Source organism: Saxophila tyrrhenica, assembly GCF_035928015.1.
Source record: "Saxophila tyrrhenica strain CCFEE 5935 chromosome Unknown scaffold_4, whole genome shotgun sequence".
NCBI classification, from domain to species: domain Eukaryota; kingdom Fungi; phylum Ascomycota; class Dothideomycetes; order Mycosphaerellales; family Extremaceae; genus Saxophila; species Saxophila tyrrhenica.
The window spans coordinates 376,227-396,012 of record NW_027041736.1 but is presented as its reverse complement, the minus strand read 5'-3'; the positions used below and the strand labels follow the sequence as shown (position 1 = coordinate 396,012).

General features: G+C 55.8%; 9 protein-coding genes across 9 annotated transcripts; 5 read left to right on the top strand and 4 right to left on the bottom strand.

Moving 5' to 3' along the window:
* Positions 1-366: 366 nt before the first annotated feature.
* Positions 367-2,824, bottom strand: LTR77_002784 (uncharacterized protein; the record flags this gene model as incomplete). Its single annotated transcript, XM_064800043.1, has 2 exons — positions 367-977; positions 1,036-2,824. 2 exons carry the CDS (start codon positions 2,822-2,824, stop codon positions 367-369), a joined length of 2,400 nt encoding a protein of 799 aa, XP_064661382.1.
* A 553-nt stretch (positions 2,825-3,377) lies between these two features.
* Positions 3,378-4,430, top strand: LTR77_002783 (uncharacterized protein; the record flags this gene model as incomplete). The annotated part of the gene is made up of 1 exon (XM_064800042.1): positions 3,378-4,430. The coding sequence occupies one exon, from the start codon at positions 3,378-3,380 to the stop codon at positions 4,428-4,430; it is 1,053 nt and encodes a 350-aa protein (XP_064661381.1).
* Positions 4,431-4,715: 285 nt separating this feature from the next.
* LTR77_002782 (uncharacterized protein) lies at positions 4,716-6,665 on the top strand (the record flags this gene model as incomplete). The annotated part of the gene is made up of 1 exon (XM_064800041.1): positions 4,716-6,665. One exon carries the CDS (start codon positions 4,716-4,718, stop codon positions 6,663-6,665), a length of 1,950 nt encoding a protein of 649 aa, XP_064661380.1.
* A 224-nt stretch (positions 6,666-6,889) lies between these two features.
* On the bottom strand, positions 6,890-9,415 carry LTR77_002781 (uncharacterized protein; the record flags this gene model as incomplete). Its single annotated transcript, XM_064800040.1, has 1 exon — positions 6,890-9,415. The coding sequence occupies one exon, from the start codon at positions 9,413-9,415 to the stop codon at positions 6,890-6,892; it is 2,526 nt and encodes an 841-aa protein (XP_064661379.1).
* Positions 9,416-10,123: 708 nt separating this feature from the next.
* On the bottom strand, positions 10,124-11,035 carry LTR77_002780 (uncharacterized protein; the record flags this gene model as incomplete). The annotated part of the gene is made up of 1 exon (XM_064800039.1): positions 10,124-11,035. The coding sequence occupies one exon, from the start codon at positions 11,033-11,035 to the stop codon at positions 10,124-10,126; it is 912 nt and encodes a 303-aa protein (XP_064661378.1).
* Positions 11,036-11,792: 757 nt separating this feature from the next.
* On the top strand, positions 11,793-13,298 carry LTR77_002779 (uncharacterized protein; the record flags this gene model as incomplete). Its single annotated transcript, XM_064800038.1, has 2 exons — positions 11,793-11,918; positions 12,009-13,298. 2 exons carry the CDS (start codon positions 11,793-11,795, stop codon positions 13,296-13,298), a joined length of 1,416 nt encoding a protein of 471 aa, XP_064661377.1.
* Positions 13,299-14,534: 1,236 nt separating this feature from the next.
* On the top strand, positions 14,535-15,020 carry LTR77_002778 (uncharacterized protein; the record flags this gene model as incomplete). Its single annotated transcript, XM_064800037.1, has 1 exon — positions 14,535-15,020. The coding sequence occupies one exon, from the start codon at positions 14,535-14,537 to the stop codon at positions 15,018-15,020; it is 486 nt and encodes a 161-aa protein (XP_064661376.1).
* A 332-nt stretch (positions 15,021-15,352) lies between these two features.
* LTR77_002777 (uncharacterized protein) lies at positions 15,353-16,551 on the bottom strand (the record flags this gene model as incomplete). Its single annotated transcript, XM_064800036.1, has 3 exons — positions 15,353-15,631; positions 15,685-16,217; positions 16,272-16,551. 3 exons carry the CDS (start codon positions 16,549-16,551, stop codon positions 15,353-15,355), a joined length of 1,092 nt encoding a protein of 363 aa, XP_064661375.1.
* Positions 16,552-17,819: 1,268 nt separating this feature from the next.
* Positions 17,820-18,905, top strand: LTR77_002776 (uncharacterized protein; the record flags this gene model as incomplete). Its single annotated transcript, XM_064800035.1, has 4 exons — positions 17,820-18,003; positions 18,056-18,143; positions 18,202-18,629; positions 18,688-18,905. The coding sequence occupies 4 exons, from the start codon at positions 17,820-17,822 to the stop codon at positions 18,903-18,905; spliced, it is 918 nt and encodes a 305-aa protein (XP_064661374.1).
* Positions 18,906-19,786: the final 881 nt, after the last annotated feature.

Below are 19,786 nucleotides of genomic sequence, written 5' to 3'. Positions count from 1 at the left end.
GCCCATGAAGCGTCTCGAGTCCAGTTCGAGAAACGTGAACGAGCTCCTCCTCAATCCTTCGATCAGGCCACCTCCCAAAGTACGCGAGGCGGACGACACTCACGACAAAGACCCCGTTTCCGTGCGCTAAACAACTTCTTGTCTCTTCTGTAGTACTCCATGGACTGGAAGGTACATGTAACATGGGCACAAGTTCAAGCGCAGCAATGCCAATATCGTCATATCATCATCTCGTAACCATAAACGCTACCGCTTATGCACACCCACTCGCCCGATGGAGAAGCCACAAATGACGGCCTCCCAACGCCACGCCATGCCGCATCACAAGCAAAAATACGAAAAGCCACGTCTGTACACCCACCCCTCTCAAAACCTCCCCATCTCATCCCCAGCAGCCAAATCGCGAATCGCCCATCTCCACCTCCCATCATCCGGCCTGGGCTCCCCATCCACAAACCACGCCGCACACCGCTTCCGCCAAATCGCCTCTTCCGCCTGCTGCGTCTCGATGAACTTCGGTCCGAGATCGAACTCCTCGTGGATCTCTCCCGCTCCTGGCGCCGCGGCCATGGACACCGGACTAGCCATCCCGGCTGCACCGCCACCGGGCGCGGGGGAGAAGTCGTCTTTGAGATCCGCGATGCCGGCGAATGCGTCTTCCTCTTCGCCGTCGGTGATGGAGGGGGAGAGGGGCCCGGACATGTCGCGGCCTTCTTTCAGTTTGAGCCATTTCATTTGGCGCGGGTCGAAGACCATGCCGCCGTTGACTTGGACACCGTTCGTGGTGGACATGGGGGCGATGAGGGCGGGTCGGGGAGGTGAGGCGGAGGGGGCGTGGTGGCGGTCCATGTAGGAGGTCTGTTCGCGACCTGTTGGTGTCGGGGTTTCGAGAGGTGGTGGCATGTCGAAGTGCTGTAGTGTGTTCTCGTTGCCTTCCCAGCGCATGGTCATCGGGTTGTAGATCATATCTTTCTCCGCTGTAAGTCATTGTCAGTACAGTTCTGATTGACCATGATGTATTCGCTGTTGACTTACTCTTCGCCACATGCGCACCAATACCCTTAATAAGCTGCGGCGCTGTTCGCTTCGTCTTCTGTCTTTGTGCGCTCGGACTGGTGTGCGGACTTCTTGCCGCAACTTGTGCCTTCCAATTTGTGGTCAGTGGCTGAAGCGGACCCTCACTCCTAGGTCTGGGATTGTTGTTGCCGAGCCTTGTCTCTCTAGCTATTCTGCTCGCGGCTGTGTCTCTCAGATAGCTTGGTGTGTTCATTGGAGCATCGTGGAAGCCTTTCGTGGGACTGGCTGGTGTTCTGGGTGGCCCTGGTGTGATGTTACGCTTGACCGGATCCCGTATATCTGCTCGACTTGGCACCTGCCGGAGTCCTTGCTTCGGAGGACCTCGTGCAATCGGCTGCTTGACGTATTTGCTCTCCTTCGTAGTAGAGGTAGGCAAGTCGTCAAAAATCTCAAGCTCATTGCCGTCACCGTAGTTGCGCCGACGTGCCGGCTTGGTCACTGTACGCTTTGCCGCCGCCTCTCGAGCCAGAGCAGCTGGTGCCAGGTCTTGCCGCTCTCTCGAGCCACGCGAAGGAGTATCGGGGGCTACGACATTCGAAAGCCGAGAATGCGGCCTAGGCTCCGGGGACTGTGCGCCTGCACGTCGAGGGTCCGACTCTCGCCGCATGTGGTATGGCATTGCCCTGTGACCTGTCGGGGGCTGGTTTTGGTTGTTGGATCCGCCAGGCCCTCGATACATCTGAGGTGCCGACGGCTGAGTCCTCAGAAGAGGCGCTGACCGCTTCGACTTAAGAAGCTGGGCGCTCGTCGTTGTTGGCTGCCGTCGAGCAGATGCATTCTGTGATGCGCCTGACTCGAAGACAGGCTCGAGTCGCGACGCTCCGGGTCTCGAACCGGATACCGGCCTGGGGATATGAGAGCGAGTGTGGGTAGGCTTGTCTGTGGGCTTGTCGTGAAAGTTGACCGTGGTGGCTGGTCGCTGCGCAGGTATCGCTGGCTTTTTGCTCTTGACCTGGATGTTCTTGTTGACGGTGCGCTTGCGGAGCTCAAACGCATCTCCCATCGGCAGGTCGAAGTCGTTGATGTAGTCGTCATTCTCCTCGGCGGCATGCTTCGATTTCTTGTGGACGTTCATCGTAGGCTCTTGGTCGATCGCAGGGCTGGGCTGAGATAGATCGGAGAGTTCAGCATCCGCCGCATGCCGCTTCTTAAGTCGTGCTTCAAAGTCCATTGGGCCTTCCGGTAGCTCCAATCCGCCAAAGTCATCCTGCTCGCTCTCTGCCGTGACCGATCCCAGACTCGGGCTCATCGCAGAAGCAGATGAGCTGCGCATTCGTGTGTCGCGTTTGGTGCCAGCGAAGCGTATACCCAGACTGCCCTCCAGCTCATCGAAGTCGTCGTGCTCCTCGCCTGGCGTGACTGGAGGTGGATTCTGAGCGCGCGGCTTGAGCTTGAGCGGCGCACCATCCGACATGTCGAGGTCGTTTTCCCAGTCATCATTCAGTCGCTGCCTCGACTTTTTCTTTCCTAATCGCTTGATTGTGCCGCCTAAAAGCGCGCTCGTGGGTACATTGCTCGGCAGTGGGATGCCTGCGTGCTTCGCCGACTGTATCGCCTTGCTCTCGTCGGCAGCGTCGATGACCAGGTTCCAATCGTCGTCACCGCCGGCAATCGACTCGGAGTGGACGCTCAAGCGCGAGGAAATGCTGGTGTGCGCGGTGCCGACGGAGGCATTGCCGGCGAAGGTGCTGGTGCTGAAGCCGGCGCCATCCTCGAAGTCCTTGCTCCAGTCGTCGTCGACCTCCATGTCCGCCGTCTACCAGATGTCCTCCTGTTGCGATAAGTCTGCCGGGTAGTGCAAAGGGGAGCAAGACTCCATGCAGCCCCTGCAGTAGAGGAAAAGCTTCTGGGGGGCAGCGGTAAAGGCGGTGGGAGGAGTCGACGTGCGCAAGCGTGAGGTCGGCCGGAACGCGGCTGCGAGGGAGGCTGGCAAGATCCCAAAGCTCCAAGCTAAATGCTCGGCCCGCTCCCGATTGGCTGACTTCTGAACGTCCAACGTGAAAGTCAGACCAACACTTATCGCTTTGGAACAACGACACCAATGCTTTGCAACTAGCTAAAGTAAGACTGAGGCCATCACCGGATCAAGCAGCCATATTGACACGTGACAGCTTGATTTGGAAGTAGTCAGACTCAAACGGCAGCCTTGAGAGATCTTACCGAAGGCGGCGTTTGCAGGCAGCGACGGTGACCCTACACGGCCCAAGTATGGCTCTGACGGTGATACAAACCGCTTGAGGAGACTCAACCCTGTTGAGACTTTGTGACAGACTCACTTCGGCAAACACCAGTGAACCGCAATGGCTACCCAGATCTTACGACTACCACGAACGGACAAACCAAGGGAGCACCTCCTCGTTCATGTCACCCAGATTCGTTCGAACTCGCTCGATCTGAAGCTGGTCGGAACCGAGCAGGAACATCTATATCATGCGACAACCAAGGAGTCGAGCGTAAAGTCCTCACAAGCGAGCAACTACACCGGTGATCTGAACGAATGGAAGGCCATCTTGAAATATGCTTTTCTTCACGAGCGTCCGGCATCTGCGTCGGCGACGGCAATCGATGGACTGGAGATGGTTGCAGCGATCAGTAGCGACACCCTTACCATCACAGTACGCAAGAACATCGGCGGTATCACGCAAAGATTGGGCAGCATCAAGCTCGATCAGGATGACGAGCGCGAAGAGGTGAGCGCCTTCGAATGGGCGGACACCGCGGTCTCAGCTGCAGACGACTTGCGCAATCAACTTGAGTCACTGCAGGCTTCTGTCAGCGGCCAGCAGTGTGAGGTGGCGAATCTCACGAAGCAGCTCGACGATCTGGTGAAGGCAAAAAAGGAACACGAAGATGAGCTGCTGACGAAGTTCGCTGCTTTGCTAAACGCCAAGAAGCTCAAGATCAGAGACCAGCAACGTCTTCTCAATGCGGCCAAAATTGATCCTGCTGCTGCCGAGGAGACGCGTGCGGCTCGAGGGGGTGGGAGAGGGCATGGTCGCACTGCTAAGGCTTCAGGGCGCGGAAAACGGAAGGTCGATGATGTCGAATCTGTTGCTGACGAGGAGATGGAGGATGGTCGCTTGCCAGAGGCTGTGGAGGACTACGAAGAGGAGCGGCGAGAAGAGGAGACGCCACCGCATTCAGAAGCAGACGACGATGCTACAGAGGACGAAGATGACCTGGATGCGCCGGCTCCTGTTCGGCTAGGCAAGGCGAAGGCGAATGAGCGGATGGATATCGAGGTGGATCGGGAGCTGCCTCCAAAGCGAGACTTGCCTTTTCGCAGAAGGAGTCAGCAGTCCAATGCGGCCGACGACGACGACGACGACGACGAGACAGATGATGAGTTATGATATATCGGTTATGAGTCACGTGGCAATGAGGCGATGCTTGCACGCAGGATGAATGGATAGTGATTCTATAGAGTCTTATCCAAGTCGCCTCACGAACATAGCATTAATCAACACTGCTTGAAAAGACAATAAAGTGTGACATCTTCTCACAAGCCTGAGCCCTGACCAGCAGCACGTCATCCGCATGCAAGTGAATGTCACGAATTGATCGCCCATATAAACCGTCCTTTTTCCCAAATATTCTTTTCGCGAAACACTTGTTACACTGCACAACACACCGCGACCATGTTCAAGAAGAAGCCCACAATCAAGCCTCTCGCACCTCTGCGCTCCTCAGACCGACGAAAGCTCGCCGACCAGATCATCAAAGACTACAACCTCGAAGACACCAACAGCCCAGAAGCAGAGCAGACGCCCGAACAGAAGACCGAAGCGGTGAACGCACACACATCGTTACGAAACTCCCTGCTACCCGACAACACTCAATCCGCCCGCTTCACCACAACCCAAGGTCCCGATCTTAAACAAGCCTCTGGCACTGTATACGTCGGCAGCCATGATGGAGAAGAGGCGCGGATATTATGGTTCCAGATCGAGGGGCGGATGTACCCTTCAGTGTACACGCTCTGGAGGAACCCAGATATCGTAGCTCTACTGCACACGCCTGATGTTGCAGTGGATAGGCTGCGCGCTGGAGCGGACCTCATGACGCCCGGTCTGGCAGGCGGTCCACCATTCCCCGAACGAGCGAAGAAGGGTACTGTGGTGGCTGTCGCGAGTACGGATAAGCCTTCAGTACCTGTGGCCGTTGGGTGGTGCGAGGTGGATGTGAGTGCTTTGGAGCAGGTGCGGGGAGCGAAAGGACATGCAGTGAGGAACATGCATTGGGCTGGGGATGAGGTGTGGAACTACGGTGCTACGGGAAGAGCTGGGCAGGCTGCGCCGGAGGAGATTGACGGGTGGAAGAGGGTGCTTGAGGCGAGAGGGCTGGCGGAGAAGGTGGATGCGCTGGATTTGGATGAGGACGAGGTGGATGGTGGTGTTGCGCTTACGGACGCGGATGAGCAGTCTGGGCCGGCATCGAAGCAGACGAATGGCTACAACACGTCCGTCGAGGGCGAGGATGCGCCTGCGAACGACATCGCACCGACGAAGGAGCTCACGCAGACGGAGATCGACACTGCCTTCCGCAACGCCTTCCTCTACGGCATCCACAAGCACAAGGAGACCAACTCGAATGCCCCCAACTACGGCCTCGTCTTCCCCCTCTCCCAATCCTTCGTCGTGTCCAATCTCATCCAGCCCTTCCTCCCCGCCTACACCCCAGCAGAAGCCCAACAACTCCAGATCAAGAAAACCAGCTGGAAGAATATCAAAAAGTTCATCAAAGCCCTCGACAAACAACAGATCCTCAAGTCCAAGGAAAAGGACGGCCACGAGACCGTCATCCTCGACATCGACTTCGACGACGCCGCCATCATGAACTTCAAACCCTACCGCCTCCCCAAGAAAGAGACCCTGGGGGGTGCATCCCAAGGCCGCGGCGAGAAAGCCACCGAGCAGATCGACACGGGCGACGACAGCGTGGGTCAGAAACTCCAGGTGATATCCTATTACAGACCAACCAGCAAACTCGCACCCCTCTTCACCACCGCCACCAAACCCCTCCTCACCCCGCCGGAAGTCCGAGAGCTCGTAACCGCCTATATCGAGTCCGAAAACCTCCTGGCCGAAACCAACAAACGGCTCGTCAAGCTCGACCCAACCCTCTCCAACGCCGTCTTCGACGGCTCCACCAATCTCGACAAAGAAGTCCTGGCAAAAGGCACAGTTCCCCGCGACGCCCTGATCGACCGCGTGCTGCACGCCATGAACCCCAGCTACGCCATCGTGCGCAACGGTGCCGACCCTGCAAGCGTGAAAGCGCGCAGTGGAGCGCCGCCGAAAATCCACATCACACTCGAGAACCGGACGGGGAATAAGCGGGTGACGAAGGTCAGCGGGTTGGAAGCGTATTTCGTCAGTCCCAAACTCCTGGCTGATGAGCTGCGCAAGACGTGCGCAGGAAGTACATCGGTGGAGGCCTTGGCGGGAGCGGCGAAGAAGACGGAGAAGCCGGTCGAGGAAGTGATGATTCAGGGGCCGCAGAAGGATGCTGTAGTGGCGGCGTTGGAGAGGAGAGGGGTGGACAGGCGGTGGGTAGAGGTTTTGGATAAGACCAAGAAGAAAAAATGAGGGAGTGTGCGATGATCGAACCACGATTCAGTTGGGGTATCTAAGGTAGTCAAGTCGCTCATAATCCAAGTCAAGCCTTCAACTCTGAGCCGCCGTATCCATATCCATATCCAGGCTCATCTCATTTCCGTTTCCCGTGGGGTATCCCGTTCCTTTCCAAACGCCTTCGCTAAAGATCAATCCTGCCACCCATCATCCAACCCGACATCATTCGATCAATCCCATCACAACTTTAGCTTCAACTCATAACCCAACCCCGTCTGCTGTCCAATCCATTCCTTCAACATCGCATGCCCGGCCCTCGCGGCCCTCACCGGCGACGTCCCAAGTCCAATGGGCAGACTGTAAGCTCCGGCAAACCCGCGCGTAGGATCAAGCTTTTCGTTCTCAGCAGGAGCGCCTTTCGTCCGACCCGCCCATGTCTTCGGGAAGGTAGCCTGCAAAGCGTCGATATTGAGCTTACTCTCCGCCTCGTTCCACGCACGCAGGATCATCCCGTTCGTGTCGAGCAGAGCAATCTTATCGTTCTGCTGCTGCGTAGCCAACTCCATGACGCGGGCGTTGAAAGCGACGCCCAAAAGACACACGACGCCGCGGAGGGCAGGGAAGAGCTCGGGGTCACAATGTTTCTTGACGAAAGTGTAGAAGGACACCATGCTGAGCCAGTTGTTGATTTTCGGAGGCATTTTCGGGTCGGAGGAGAGGGCGGCTTCGTCGGCGCAGGTGAAGGCGAGGAGGAAGGCGAGGAAGGACTCGACTGCTTTGACGGCCGCGAGTTTCTGCTCGGCCGTTGGACTGCCGGACTTTGACTTTGGACCTGAGCTAGATTGAGCATGGCCGGATGCGGCGTGCTTGAGTTCGCGGCCGAGATCAATCAAGCGGTTCTGTTCGGCTTCCCATGCTGCCTGCTTCGGGGTCCTTTTGCTTGGCTGGCTCGATGTGGGAGGTCTGTTCGCGCCGTTGACACTCTGGGAGGATGAAAGAGTGGTATCCGGCGGCGACGATTGCGACATGCCAGACGGAGTATGGATGTTGCTCTCAGAGCTCATCTCTCGCTTCATCGAAGTCGACAAAAGCTCCTTGCGCATGTTACCCGGCGTGGCAGTGGCCTTCTGAGCCGCTGCTGGTGATGAGACCTCATGCTTGTCTGGCGTGCTTGGCTGACGGTCCTTCTTGGGCGCTGGCGACTCGACAGGACCTTTTTCCCGTTTGGCTGCCCTTTCATCGGACTCGCTGTCATCAGGGCGTGGACGCTTGTGCTCCATGACGATGGGCTTGGCATTCACCTCCTTCTTCACCTCGCCGTTTGGCTTCTTGACAATCTTCTGAGCCACTCCCTTAGTGCTTGGCTGCTGTTGAGGTTTCTCATCTCGGGCCCTTGCATCCGTGTCTTTCGGGCGGCTGGCTGCTTCTGCAGGTTCCCGAGCAATTGGGCGCTTCTCCGGGTTCGGCCGCATCTTCAGAATCCGTCTCACATTGTCTCTGATGCTTTTCTTGAACCTCAATTTCACGATCAGCGAGCGCGACTTCTCAAGCGCAGAGGTCTTGTTCTTCGCAACAGCTATATCCTCAGATGATTCGCCACTAGACTCTGGCTTCTTGACTTTCGGTGGAACCGAGGCGGCAGTACGCCCTCTATCCTCGACATCGGAACGAACAGCGGGAGAGCTGGAATTGGCTCTGAAACCATTCTTCGGACTCTTTTTGAGGAGACCCTTCTTGACTTCTTGCCTTGGCGGTGTGAGGTTTCGGCCTGTGGTAGAGACGTCCGACGAGCGCGAGGCGGATCGAAACTGCTCTTTGGCTCTGAGAGTCTCAGCTATGTTGTCTGGTAATGTGGGAGAAACTCGTGGAGGCATAGCGGAGGTTGATATTGGCGACAGCTTTGGTGGTAGTTTTGCTGGCTCAACTTCGACTCGTGGAGGAGACAGCTTCGGAGGCAGTGGTGTCTCTGCTTTCTGCTTCGTCGCGGGTGGTGTCGTTGGCTTCGGAGGTTCGGTCGGCGCAGCCTTCTTTCCTTCAGCTTTCTGAGGTGCCGCGCCATCCAAAGCATGTGCCGGTGGAGGTTCGTGTTTCTCGGCTGTGTGCTGTTTTGCAGCGGGCGCGCTCTCCTTCTTCGACAGCTCGTCCGACTTCTGCTTCTTCTGCGCTGTATCCTCCGCGGCCAGACTATCACTCCTGTCCCGCTTGCGCTTCAAATCGGTCTTGACCTCCGTCTTTGCTGCTTCCTTCTCTGCGTCCTGCTGCATTTCAGCCAACATATCCTCATCCGCCTTGATTCTCTCCACAGGTCCCTTAATCGGAGCTTTAGACGCCGGCTTCCTCACCAGCTGTTCCGACGCCTTCGCGGGAGTGCCATTCGGCGTCGCACCAGCCTGCTTCTTCTTATACGCATCCAGCGAGATCTTCTTCTTCGGCGCCCCGCTCGGCGTCGTAGCTCCCATGCCCGGCCTGTCCTTGGCCGCCGGCTTCTCTTGAGGATCCGGCGCACGGCTCGTACGCTGCATAAACATCGACCTGCCGGGATCGTGGAACTGCCAGGTCAGGTACTGCATGTGCTCGTTTTCGGTCTGCTCGAAGGGGGTGTGGTCCAGCCATTGTCGCTGCTGAAAGGCGTAGGAGTGGTGGTAACGCGGCTCGACATCCTGAGGGATCGTGAGGAAGTAGGGTTCAGCTGGGTGGACAGCGCGCATGCGATCTATGGCGGAGTTGATCGCAGCGAGGTCTTCTTTGTCTTCTTTGCTGGGCATGGTTTAGGTCGGCGAGCGGGTTTCCGAGAAGCTGAGGCAGTACAGTGCGTCTGCTGGTGACGTTCACTAAGGATGTTGGGTGAATGTTGGAAGGAGGTAGGACTGCTGAATATGCGATCTCGGAGACAGAAGTCGGTTGCATGTGGTTGTAGAGAGTTCGGGAGCTCTCGAGCGAGGTAGAAGAATAGGTGTAAGTATTGTGAAGTCCAACAATGGGCACAATAGCGAGCCGGAGCCTATTGTGTGTGTTCAGCATGTGAAGTCACTTCATTCTCAGACATGTGATCTCACCTTTCACAGCCTGATGGAGCAGCGGTCGCGGCTTTGCGCCGCAAGTCGCAGATGTTGCAAACACCCGGGGACCTGCGGATCGCCTGTGTCGCTACGCAGTCTGATCATTGAAGTCAGCTGCGCGCATGTGTCGTGGTGTGTTGATATGAGAGAATGATATCGAGCGAAAGTGAGGCTCAGGTAAGGTACCGGCTCGCGGCAAGGCTGATCGCCGGCGGCTTGCAGCACGAGTGACGTTTCTGGGACATGAAGCGCTTAAAATAGCTTACTAAGGCCATCCATTGTTCCACCAGACGCAGTCTCGAAGATTGAAAGGAATGCAGGAAGCCATAGTAAGTAGTCGAGATTATATTAGCTTGATATGCTCCATGCAATGCACCGCTTGTAATGTAAATGAGGTCTTCAGTTCACCAACTCTCAAGGCACAAACACCAACCGCTCACTCCCAGCATTATTCCACTTCTTCTCAACATCTGCCAGCTTGACCGTCTTCACAGGTTGCTCAGGCACATCTTTCAGCGCTGTGAGCATGTCCGGCATCGTCTCGACAACCTCCTGCATGCTCCAAGCACCCGGTCCACTCCCACGAATCGTAATGTTTTTCGATCGAAGTATTGAGCTAGGAAGCATCATCTCAGTAGAGTCAAGACCTCCAATCTCCACGTATTGAACGGGACGATGAGACTTGAGCGAGTTGAACAGGTGGATGGTGACAGGACCATACACGTAGTCCAGGATGACGTCGACGTCGCCGAGGGTGCTGAAATCGGTCTTCTCGGGCTCGTTGGCGATGATGACGGTCTCGTCAAGGCCCAGGGTGTCGAGGGCGGCTTTGTTGCGTGCAGCGCCGATGACTCGCTTTGCACCGAGACCGCGAGCGAGTGGAATTGCGACACGACCAGAAGCGGAGGTGGCGCCCACGATGAGCACAGTGAAGTCCTTCGGGAGGTCATTCGTCCGAGCCTTTAGAGCCATCCAGCTAGACATGGCCGGGTTAGTGATGCCAGCGACTTGGACCGGGTCGAGGCCATCAGGGACAGGGAGTGCTCGGCGCTTGTCCATGTTGACGTATTCGGAGAACGAGCCTGTGTCAAAAGAGCTGAAGTAGACGAGCTTGCCATCGTCGGTCGTGCCTGTGCCATCGATACCAGGGACGTGAGGTAGCTGACCACTTGTGTAGTGTGTTCCCGATGCTCGACTGCGGACCACTTGATGTGTTCCAGCGGCCAGGACTCTGATGCGAACTTCGTCTGCGGCGGGTGATGGAAGGTCTACTACTTCGATGTATTTAGGAGCCTGGCCCCATTCGGTTACTTGTGCTTGATGCATGATGATTGTTGTTGTTCTGAGTGTGTGAGATGTGCGCGATTGTGTGTTTGTGAAGTGGATTGTGATGGTAAAAGAGAATTAATACCTACGTGTAAGGGACAGTCTTAAATACCATGATCAAGGTAATACTGCACCTTTCTGTTCGGCGCAACCATCTCCATTTCAGTGCCGATTGCTGTTCAGGCAGAAGTCAGCGCAGTGAGGAAGAGGGACGCCAGACGCCGGCGCCGAAATTTGCTGTATTGCACCGGCCGATTTCACCACCGAGCCTCCTCAGAATCTTCTCGAGTTTCGGAGTGAATCTCGTGCTGCTACAGCGAGCGCCGGAGCGGATTCGCAGGCTCAAGCGGCGGAGAAGACAACGCACAACCGACCAGCCTCTCTGGTCACACGCAGCGACGACCTGCTCGACGTGGTCGATTCCGCCCCTTCTCGAAGATCGGAACAGCTTCACGAAGGACTGAGAGAGCGCTGAGCACCATTTGAGAGGACAAAATTGAACATGCACTAGCGCGGTCGTCTTTCCAGCCAATCAGCGTCAAGTTGGCATCGAAAGACAGTTTCGCACTCTTCTCCGAGATCAAGACAGGAAATGTGCAGCTGTCGAGCAGGAGAAGTCGACTTGGGCGGAGAATCTGAACGCGAGCTAGCGCCGTCTGGGCTTCGGCCAATCACAGCACGGCTATCCAACCTCGCATTCGTATCTCTGTTCAGCTCCGTCTGAATCCTTCCAGTGCTTACTCCTAGTCAAGTAAGCATGGAGGCGCCGCATAGAGCGGACTGCCTGGCGGAACTTCAGCATCCGGCATGGATGACTCTACAGCATATCAGACGCACGACTGGCTCCTTCGGCATGCCGGAATACTTGTCGACCACCGCATGGGTTTGTAGATGAGAGGCTGTGTCAGTATAATGATGATCTCTGCCGTGCTCCTACATTTCTAAGAACGGATAGCTGCCGCTTTAACAACAGATGAGCAGCTCAACTATGCCTTTCACCAAGTTCCAGATAAAGACACGAGTCTTCCCAGGCCAACATATTCGCAACTACCCAGGAGCCACGAGGACCAAAGAAGAAGAGGTCCAATATCTCGAGGTCAAACAATATACGCCTCTCACGAACCTCGATCCGCAAGAAGGCGACATCACCATCCTTGCAACATGCGCCACAGGCTTTCCCAAGGAAATGTACGAGCCATTATGGGACGAACTACTAACCCACTGCTCTACCCAAGGCCTGCGCATCCGAAGCATCTGGTGTCTTGACAAGTCAGATCACGGCGGAAGCGGCATCCTCAATGAATTGACGCAAGGCGACGACCCTAGCTACTTCGACCTCGCCAGAGACATCCTGCTCATGACGAATACGTTCCGCGAGCACATGACGCTTCCGCTGGTAGGGATTGGTCATTCTATGGGAGCAACGGCCCTACTTGAGGTGGCGCGCATCCATCCTCGTCTGTTCTCGTCATTAGTCCTTACGGACCCGATCATCGGCAGTGAAATGAAAATGGTCGGTGCAACATACACCTTCATGAGCTCCCGGCGGCCCGACCTTTGGGACTCTCGCAAGGAGGCCGAGAACATGTTCCGCAGCGCGAAGCCTCTCAAAGCCTGGGATGCGCGTGTCATGGATCTATGGCTGCAGTACGGCTTGCGAGAAACGCCCACATTACTGTACCCGGAGCCAGGCAAAGTTACTCTGCGCATGCCGAAGACCCAAGAAGTCTGGAACTACGCACGCTCGTACTTTGATGGGCCTCCAGAAGACGCCAGCGATCCACCAGAACGCAGCCGGATCAAGTACCCAGATGCCCTGGAGTGGATAGCGGACGTCCACCCTTTCTACCGATCCGAAGGAATGGCAGCGTGGGATCATCTGCCGCAGATTCGCTGCTCGGTGTTATACCTATTTCCTGCTGGCAGTCCGCTTAGCACAAAAGAGTCTATGGGCGAGAAAGTCGCCCGGACAGGAAGTGTTGTGGGCGGCAGCGGTGGGACGCCGTATGGTCGGACGGCTAGGGAGATGTTGCAAGGTTCGGGGCATCTTGCACCGTTTGAGAAGCCGGGTGATTGCGCGGAGAAGGCTGTGGAGTGGCTGGCTAGAGATATCAAGGCTTGGCAGAGGCGAACGGCTTTTGAGAAGAAGAATAGGGATGATAAGAGTATCACCCAGATTGCCCTCTCGGAGGAGTGGATGAGGAAGTCGAAAGAGTGGTTTGACAAAACCATGCCCAAGCAGAAGAGGAAGCCGAAGCTGTAAGGCGATTGAATCGTTGGAACGTTGACGAGACTGCGAGACGTCGAACGCTTAGGAAAGGTACGGCTGTACAGAACAGACAACGCCTCTCCACCTCGTCCGCAGGATATCATTCTCAGCCATCAAATCATTCTCATATCGTTCTCGTGAAATCATAGCATGCACGCCGCGCAAATGACAGCAGCCCCCAGAACCGCCACCGTCGTCCACCGTCCATTGCTTGCCGCCCCTCCTATCGCTCCGTCACCACTCTCCCCATCCTTCGGCCCAATGTATCCCTCTCCGTTCCCGGGTCTCGGCAATGCGCTGCTCGCGCTATTGTAAACCGTACTCGCCGTGTTGCCGTCCGTCGCATAGACAACGCAAGCCCCCGTGAAGCCGGAGCATTCTCCTTCGTTCGACGCTGTGGTCGTCGCAAGTACTACCTGCGTAGACGTGACGATCGTCGTCGGCGGAGGCGAGCTCGATGAGAACGGAGTCGATGTCGGTGCGTAACGGTATACTGTTGTTGTGTATGGTGCAGCAGCGGAAGTGCCGTAAACCACACAGGCTCCATAGAAGTTCTCACAGGCGCCTTCGTAGTCCGTAGCCGTGACGTGGACGGTGGTTGTTCTGGTGACTTGGATGACTTTGGTCGTGATATCTGCTGCTGTTCCTACGAGTAGGAGGGATAGTAGGAAGGCGTGCAGCCATCCAAGAGGTATTCGTCCCATGGTTAGAGGCCCCGTCGGGCAGGTTGCTGTAGGTATGGCATGATAGAACTGTAGAGTTAGTTCGTCGCTGACTTGATATTCAATACGTCCTACACGTCCTCTGCGCCTCACGCTCACGCGATACGTCACGAACCGGGATGACAGGCAAGATCCCGCGCGTGCAGACAGCAGCTGAGCGATTGGTTGGACTCGGATGCGCCTGGCCGGTACCTCGCAGTATCATCAAGCGTGCTCGTCAGCCATAACATCCTCGGAATGTCGCAAGTTTTGAAACCTTCGAGAAAATCGAAAAGACTTTCTCCAGATGAAGTGTCAACTGAACAGAGTTTGGGGACGATTGGGCGCCGTTGATAACCGTACCGAAGAAACCGAGTCGCACTTCCCCAAACAGTCCTAGACACAACCGCTAGCCTCTGGTGCATCTCATTCTCGTGAAGTTACCGGTACTCCTCTCGGGGCAGAAGTGCTACTGAAACTGAGCGTGTATCCTGGCAATGCTCCCTGAAGCCGAGCGCGAGGAAGAAACATGGCAGGCCAGGAAGGGAACAACGGCGAAGAACTGACCTTCGTCGTCACGACCAACCCCTTCGACAGGAGCACCGCGGCTAACAAGCGGCGTGTGCGATCGGTGGCGGCGCTCAGATCGTGGCCTGAGAGACGCAAGAAGACGTTCGAGAATGTCGACCAAACCGGCAGCCAGGGCGGTTTTGTACTGGATCTTCCGGAGTCGAGCAGGCCGAAGAGTGCGAAGAGGAAACGCACCATCGCCGAGACTACGACTACAACTACTTCGACTGCTGCGCGGGAACTGGTAGAACCTCGCCAAGACGACGAGGAACCGCTGTTCGAGGCGTGCACTCGAGCGAAGAATGAGTGGTGTAATTGCATTCATTGTCAGGCTGAACGGACGTATCTGTTCGGCCGTGCGGAGGCCAAAGCAAAGGATGTTGCTGAACTGGAACCGGAACCATCGCCTAAGCATCGCAAAACGGCGGACGATGGAGAGACGTAGGATCCTAGGCGGTGGGCAGATGTTGCCATGACTACTCTTCATACTTCGACCGGTTTGGCTATACCGCCTCTCACCTGGTTTATGCCGATCCATCAGTGAGATGGGGTGGCTACGCGGAGCCGGACGCATCGCAATTTCGTGCCTGAGCACACGACCATAAAGCAACAAGCTACTCTCTGGAGCAAGTTGTTCCCACAGAGAGCCAAGGATTGCTGGATAGGATTAAGATCTATAAACTTCTATAGTCGGGATCGACCTAATCGCCTGCAACACGAGCTCCACCCCCTTTCCAACGCTTCTGGGGGGCGGCATCTCTAGGCATTATCGCTGGCTCAATCATCCAGCAGCTGCACCTTGATAGCCTTAGCAGCAGGCGTCGAAGCGGCCTCGAAAGCCTCCTGCGCTTGCTCCAGCGTGAAGCGATGCGTCACCAGCGGCTTCAGATCAATCAGGCCCTCCGAGACAAGCGAGATGGCTCTTGGATACGTCTCCATGTACCGGAACTGGAAGCGGATGTCGATCTCGCGGAAGGAGGCGTGCATGAAAGGGTACCGCTGCATGCTTTTGCTGCCGACACCGACGATGAAAACTGTGCCGCCGAATCTGGTGGCCTGGGATGAAGTCAGCAGTCTTGTCGAAGGGGAGGATGTGGCACGCTACTCACATATACTGCCGAGTGAATGGAGCTCTCGACGCCAGTGCACTCTATCACGAGCTTTGCTTCTTGACCTAGAGCGGTCTTGATGTCCAATGCAATGTCTTCGGCACTCTTCTCCATCTCAACCTTCACAGTCCTCACCCTCGGGACCAGCGACTTCGCCACCTTCAGCCGACTTTCATCCAAATCCGTAATGACAATCGGAGCGGCTCCCGCCGCATTCGCGGCAAGCAACGTAACAATCCCGATCGGTCCGGCACCACAAATCACCAGCGGGTCTCCGAGACGAAGTCCAGATCGCTCGATCCCGGCAAGAGCTACCGACAGCGGCTCCAGCAGGGCTCCCTCTTCGTACGAGATATTGTCCGGTATGCGATGGAGCCAGGCTTCGTTGTGAGCGTGGTAGCGTCGGAGTGTGCCGTCGACTGGCGGGGAGGAGTAGAAGATCATGTTCGGGCATCCATTGTAGCGGCCTGTGCGGCAGAAGTCGCAGGTTGGTTTGGAGCAGGGGATGCCTGCTTCGATGGCGACGCGGTCGCCTAGGTTTCTCTATTAGACGAGAACAAGGTGTTATTGTTGTGGAGTTTACGAACCAACTTTGAGCCCCTGAACATTGCTTCCAGTCTTCACTACTACGCCAGCACTTTCATGTCCTAACCCGCAGTCTTTCGTGATGACTGAGTCGCCAATGTTGCCGTGTTTCCAGAAATGTACATCACTCCCGCAAATGCCTGTAGCTCTGACATGGACAAGGCACTGTTCCGGCCCTGGTTCGGGGACGTCTGACGAGAGAACCTTAAGCTCGTGAGCTGGGTTGGTGGCGACGGCGAGGTTCGTTGGCTTGCGGGTGAGGACTTCTGTTACAGAAGACATGGTTGAGTATGGAGAGATGGAATGATGTTGAAAGGGGATCGTTCTTTTATGGACTTTGAGGCCTACGTATGGACTTAAAATTCGGCGGTGATGGTCGATCAGAGAGCTCTGCGGAGCTTGGTTGAAGACACCGAGCGCGGTGGTCTCTTCATCAAGTACCTTGTGATAGTAAACCACAGCTTCGATCTCAACAATCGTCTCTTCCTCATCCTTTAGCACGACCGCCCAATGATATGTCGGACCTCTGATGGAATTCGAAGGACTCCGAATGTAGATCTCGCCATTCACGACGGAGTTGCTTGTGATCGTGACCGCTTTCACTGAGATTGAACTCCGAATCGTTGCGAGCGTCTTCTCGACCGCAGGTGTACTTCAAACTTCTCGTACGCCTATCAAACTTCTCGACGCTTTGGACTCTTGTCTTCTTCGAGAATGCTTCAATCTGCCTCAAGTGCAGTCTGCTCTGTGTTCTGCAATGCCGCTGTCCCCGTGGCAGCATCCGCCCAGACTTTGCTCTCCACCTACCAATCTCCGCCTGACAACAGACCGGCGTACCACCCAAACCTCCCGTGGTCGCACTGAATGCCATGAACATGTTCTGGAAGACCAAATACAGATTTCGCAGAATCCGACCATCCCCGTCGACAAACAGAATGGCGACATCTTCACCTTCGACCCAGCCACACGATCTTCCCGCTCTTCCTGCCACGCGAAAGTAGATCTCGGTATACTGCCCGCTCATTGGATCGATTAGGAAACCTTGCTGTGCAGATCAAGCCACCCTTGTCGATATCACCGCCTTGCCCGTTCCCTACCTGCCTGCCCCAGTGCGACGTGAAACACTTTGATCGCCAGCAAGGCTGCGAAGCCGAAGCTGCCAGACCTCTTCCATTCTCACCTCACCTCCTTCATCACCATTGCCATCCATTGCAAACAGTCGTTAAACCATCAAACAGCCCCGCCTCGCTCGGAGTGGGTGGACGGGAGAGCAGGTAATTAGAAGAAGCTCTTAGCGTGCTGCCACACCACCAAGATCCGTGCTCGCCTCTTCCAACTTCAGAGCCGCTCACGTCGCCCTTTCGAACTTCTTCGACCCATTGCTGCAACACTGAGCTGGATCCTCAGCGACATCAGGCGCTTGCGTCCATTCGTTTGAGGCATTCCGTCCATTTCTGAGGTGCTCTTCAGCGGCCTGATACACCAACACCAGCCACACGGTCCTACGGCGAGACGCGACACCCCCGGGCGAGCTCCTCTGATCGCGCACGATGCCTTCGACGCAGTACGGGAAGTTCTATGAGCTCTGCAGGAATACGGGCAACCTGAGGTCAACACTGCCCGTGTGCAATCTGTTCTACGAGTCTCCGTCAAGAAGGGGTGGAGGCTTTGGTGATGGCTGTAATCTGACGGGCATACCATTGAACGGGGGCGACGAGCGTCTGGCCAATTTGGGTACGACACAATACATAAGGGCACTGGTGGGCGTATACTGACAGCGAGACAGGCTCCATACTGATCGCGTTCTTCGCGATACTCACCTCACTCGTTCTAATATGGAGGTCGGAGCGTAAGAGGGCTGCTGTGGGCCGGAGGTATGTTACACACGCGCAACGGCAGCAGCAGATGGCCAGCAGCTGACATCAAGCACAGAGAGATGCAAATCTTCCTCCTCGGCTACATCGTCATCTCCATCTGCGAAATCTTCACCATCGGCTGGTTCCCGCTCGACGGCGCGATACGACGAGGCTTCGCGGCGGTACACATTGCGACCATAATAGCCACGCTCTGGATCCTGATGATGAACGGCGCCGTGGGATACCAGCTGATCGATGACGGCACTCCACTATCGCTAGGACTGATCTTCGGATCTGCGGCATTGCTTTTTGTTGGAACTGGTTACATCGCACTTGACACTGGTTTCAGCTTCACCAACTACTGGAAGGACACGTTGAGTCAGCCAAATCAGGCTTACGCACTGTACACGCTCTACCAGCTAGTGCCATTGGTCTTCCTCGTGGTGTTCTTCATTCTGGAAGCCGTGCTGGTGCTGCGGGTGCTGGGCGAGACAAAACCGATGAGTGCGTAATGCCACATTCGCAAGCTTTCAAACACTGTTTTGCTAATATGTTCTCACAGTCTACCTCGTCGTCGCCGCCCTCCTCTTCGCCATCGGCCAGATCTTCCAATATGTCATCAGCCGATTCATCTGCAATGGCACCAACGGCGCGATCAACGGTGGCCTCTTCGAGACCGGCTTCAACCTCGCCGCTGTCATCACGATATGGATCTTCTGGTCCAGCATTACGGAGGACGACTGGCCGATGCCACCTCCGGGTGGAAGCACGTACACCTAAAGCGGGTTGTGAGTTGTCTATTATTGGGCGCGGGTAATATTAAGCCTTCCGGACCTTCGATTAGGTTACGTGGGATATGGGGCGGCTTGGACGCTCACTGGGTATGAGCTATGAGGATTCTTGTTATGCATGAGTAGCGACGGAGCTTTTCGTGGGTCTGTACATGGGAAGATACCACGGGATTTTAGATAGTAATTGACTTTTGTGCGAAGCACAAAACCAGTGGCTATTGCCCCATTGCAGATGCCCGCCGGGAGGCGGCCGTCAGGCGGACCTGGACGGGGCTACTATTTCTTGCGCGAAGCGCAACCATTCCATTCTCGATCCGCGAAGCGGTGAGAGGTACACAACAACAAAACCTTTATACGACGTGTCCACAACGACCCGACGTTGACGTTCCGCGCGTAACAACGCTGAGACGACGGCCGCCCGATACACTCTACGTACTTCTGCCAGCTAATAAGCGCGCCCCAAACGCAGTAGAGGTGAGCGTATATTAACAGCGGTGACGCCAGGTCGACGGACGACACCCCAAGACCGCACATGGCAGGACTTTCATCAGAACTTTCATTCATCAGGACTTTCATCTCAACCATTTTACCTCTATCATTGTTTTCATTACTCGTCATCTCGACAAGTGTATACACGTGTGTAGCGTCAAAATGATAGGAAAAGTCAACGTAGCTGGAATCGTTGAACATGTGCTATCAAGAACACATGCCCAACATCAATACCACAAACATGTAACGACCCACATACTCGAATCTGGGGAAGACGACGACAACGCCGAGACGACGACGACGACGACGGCGGCGTCGGCGACATGCTTTGCCGTACTGCTACTACTTTCGAGGAAGGAGCAAAGGGCAGCGAAGCGACGA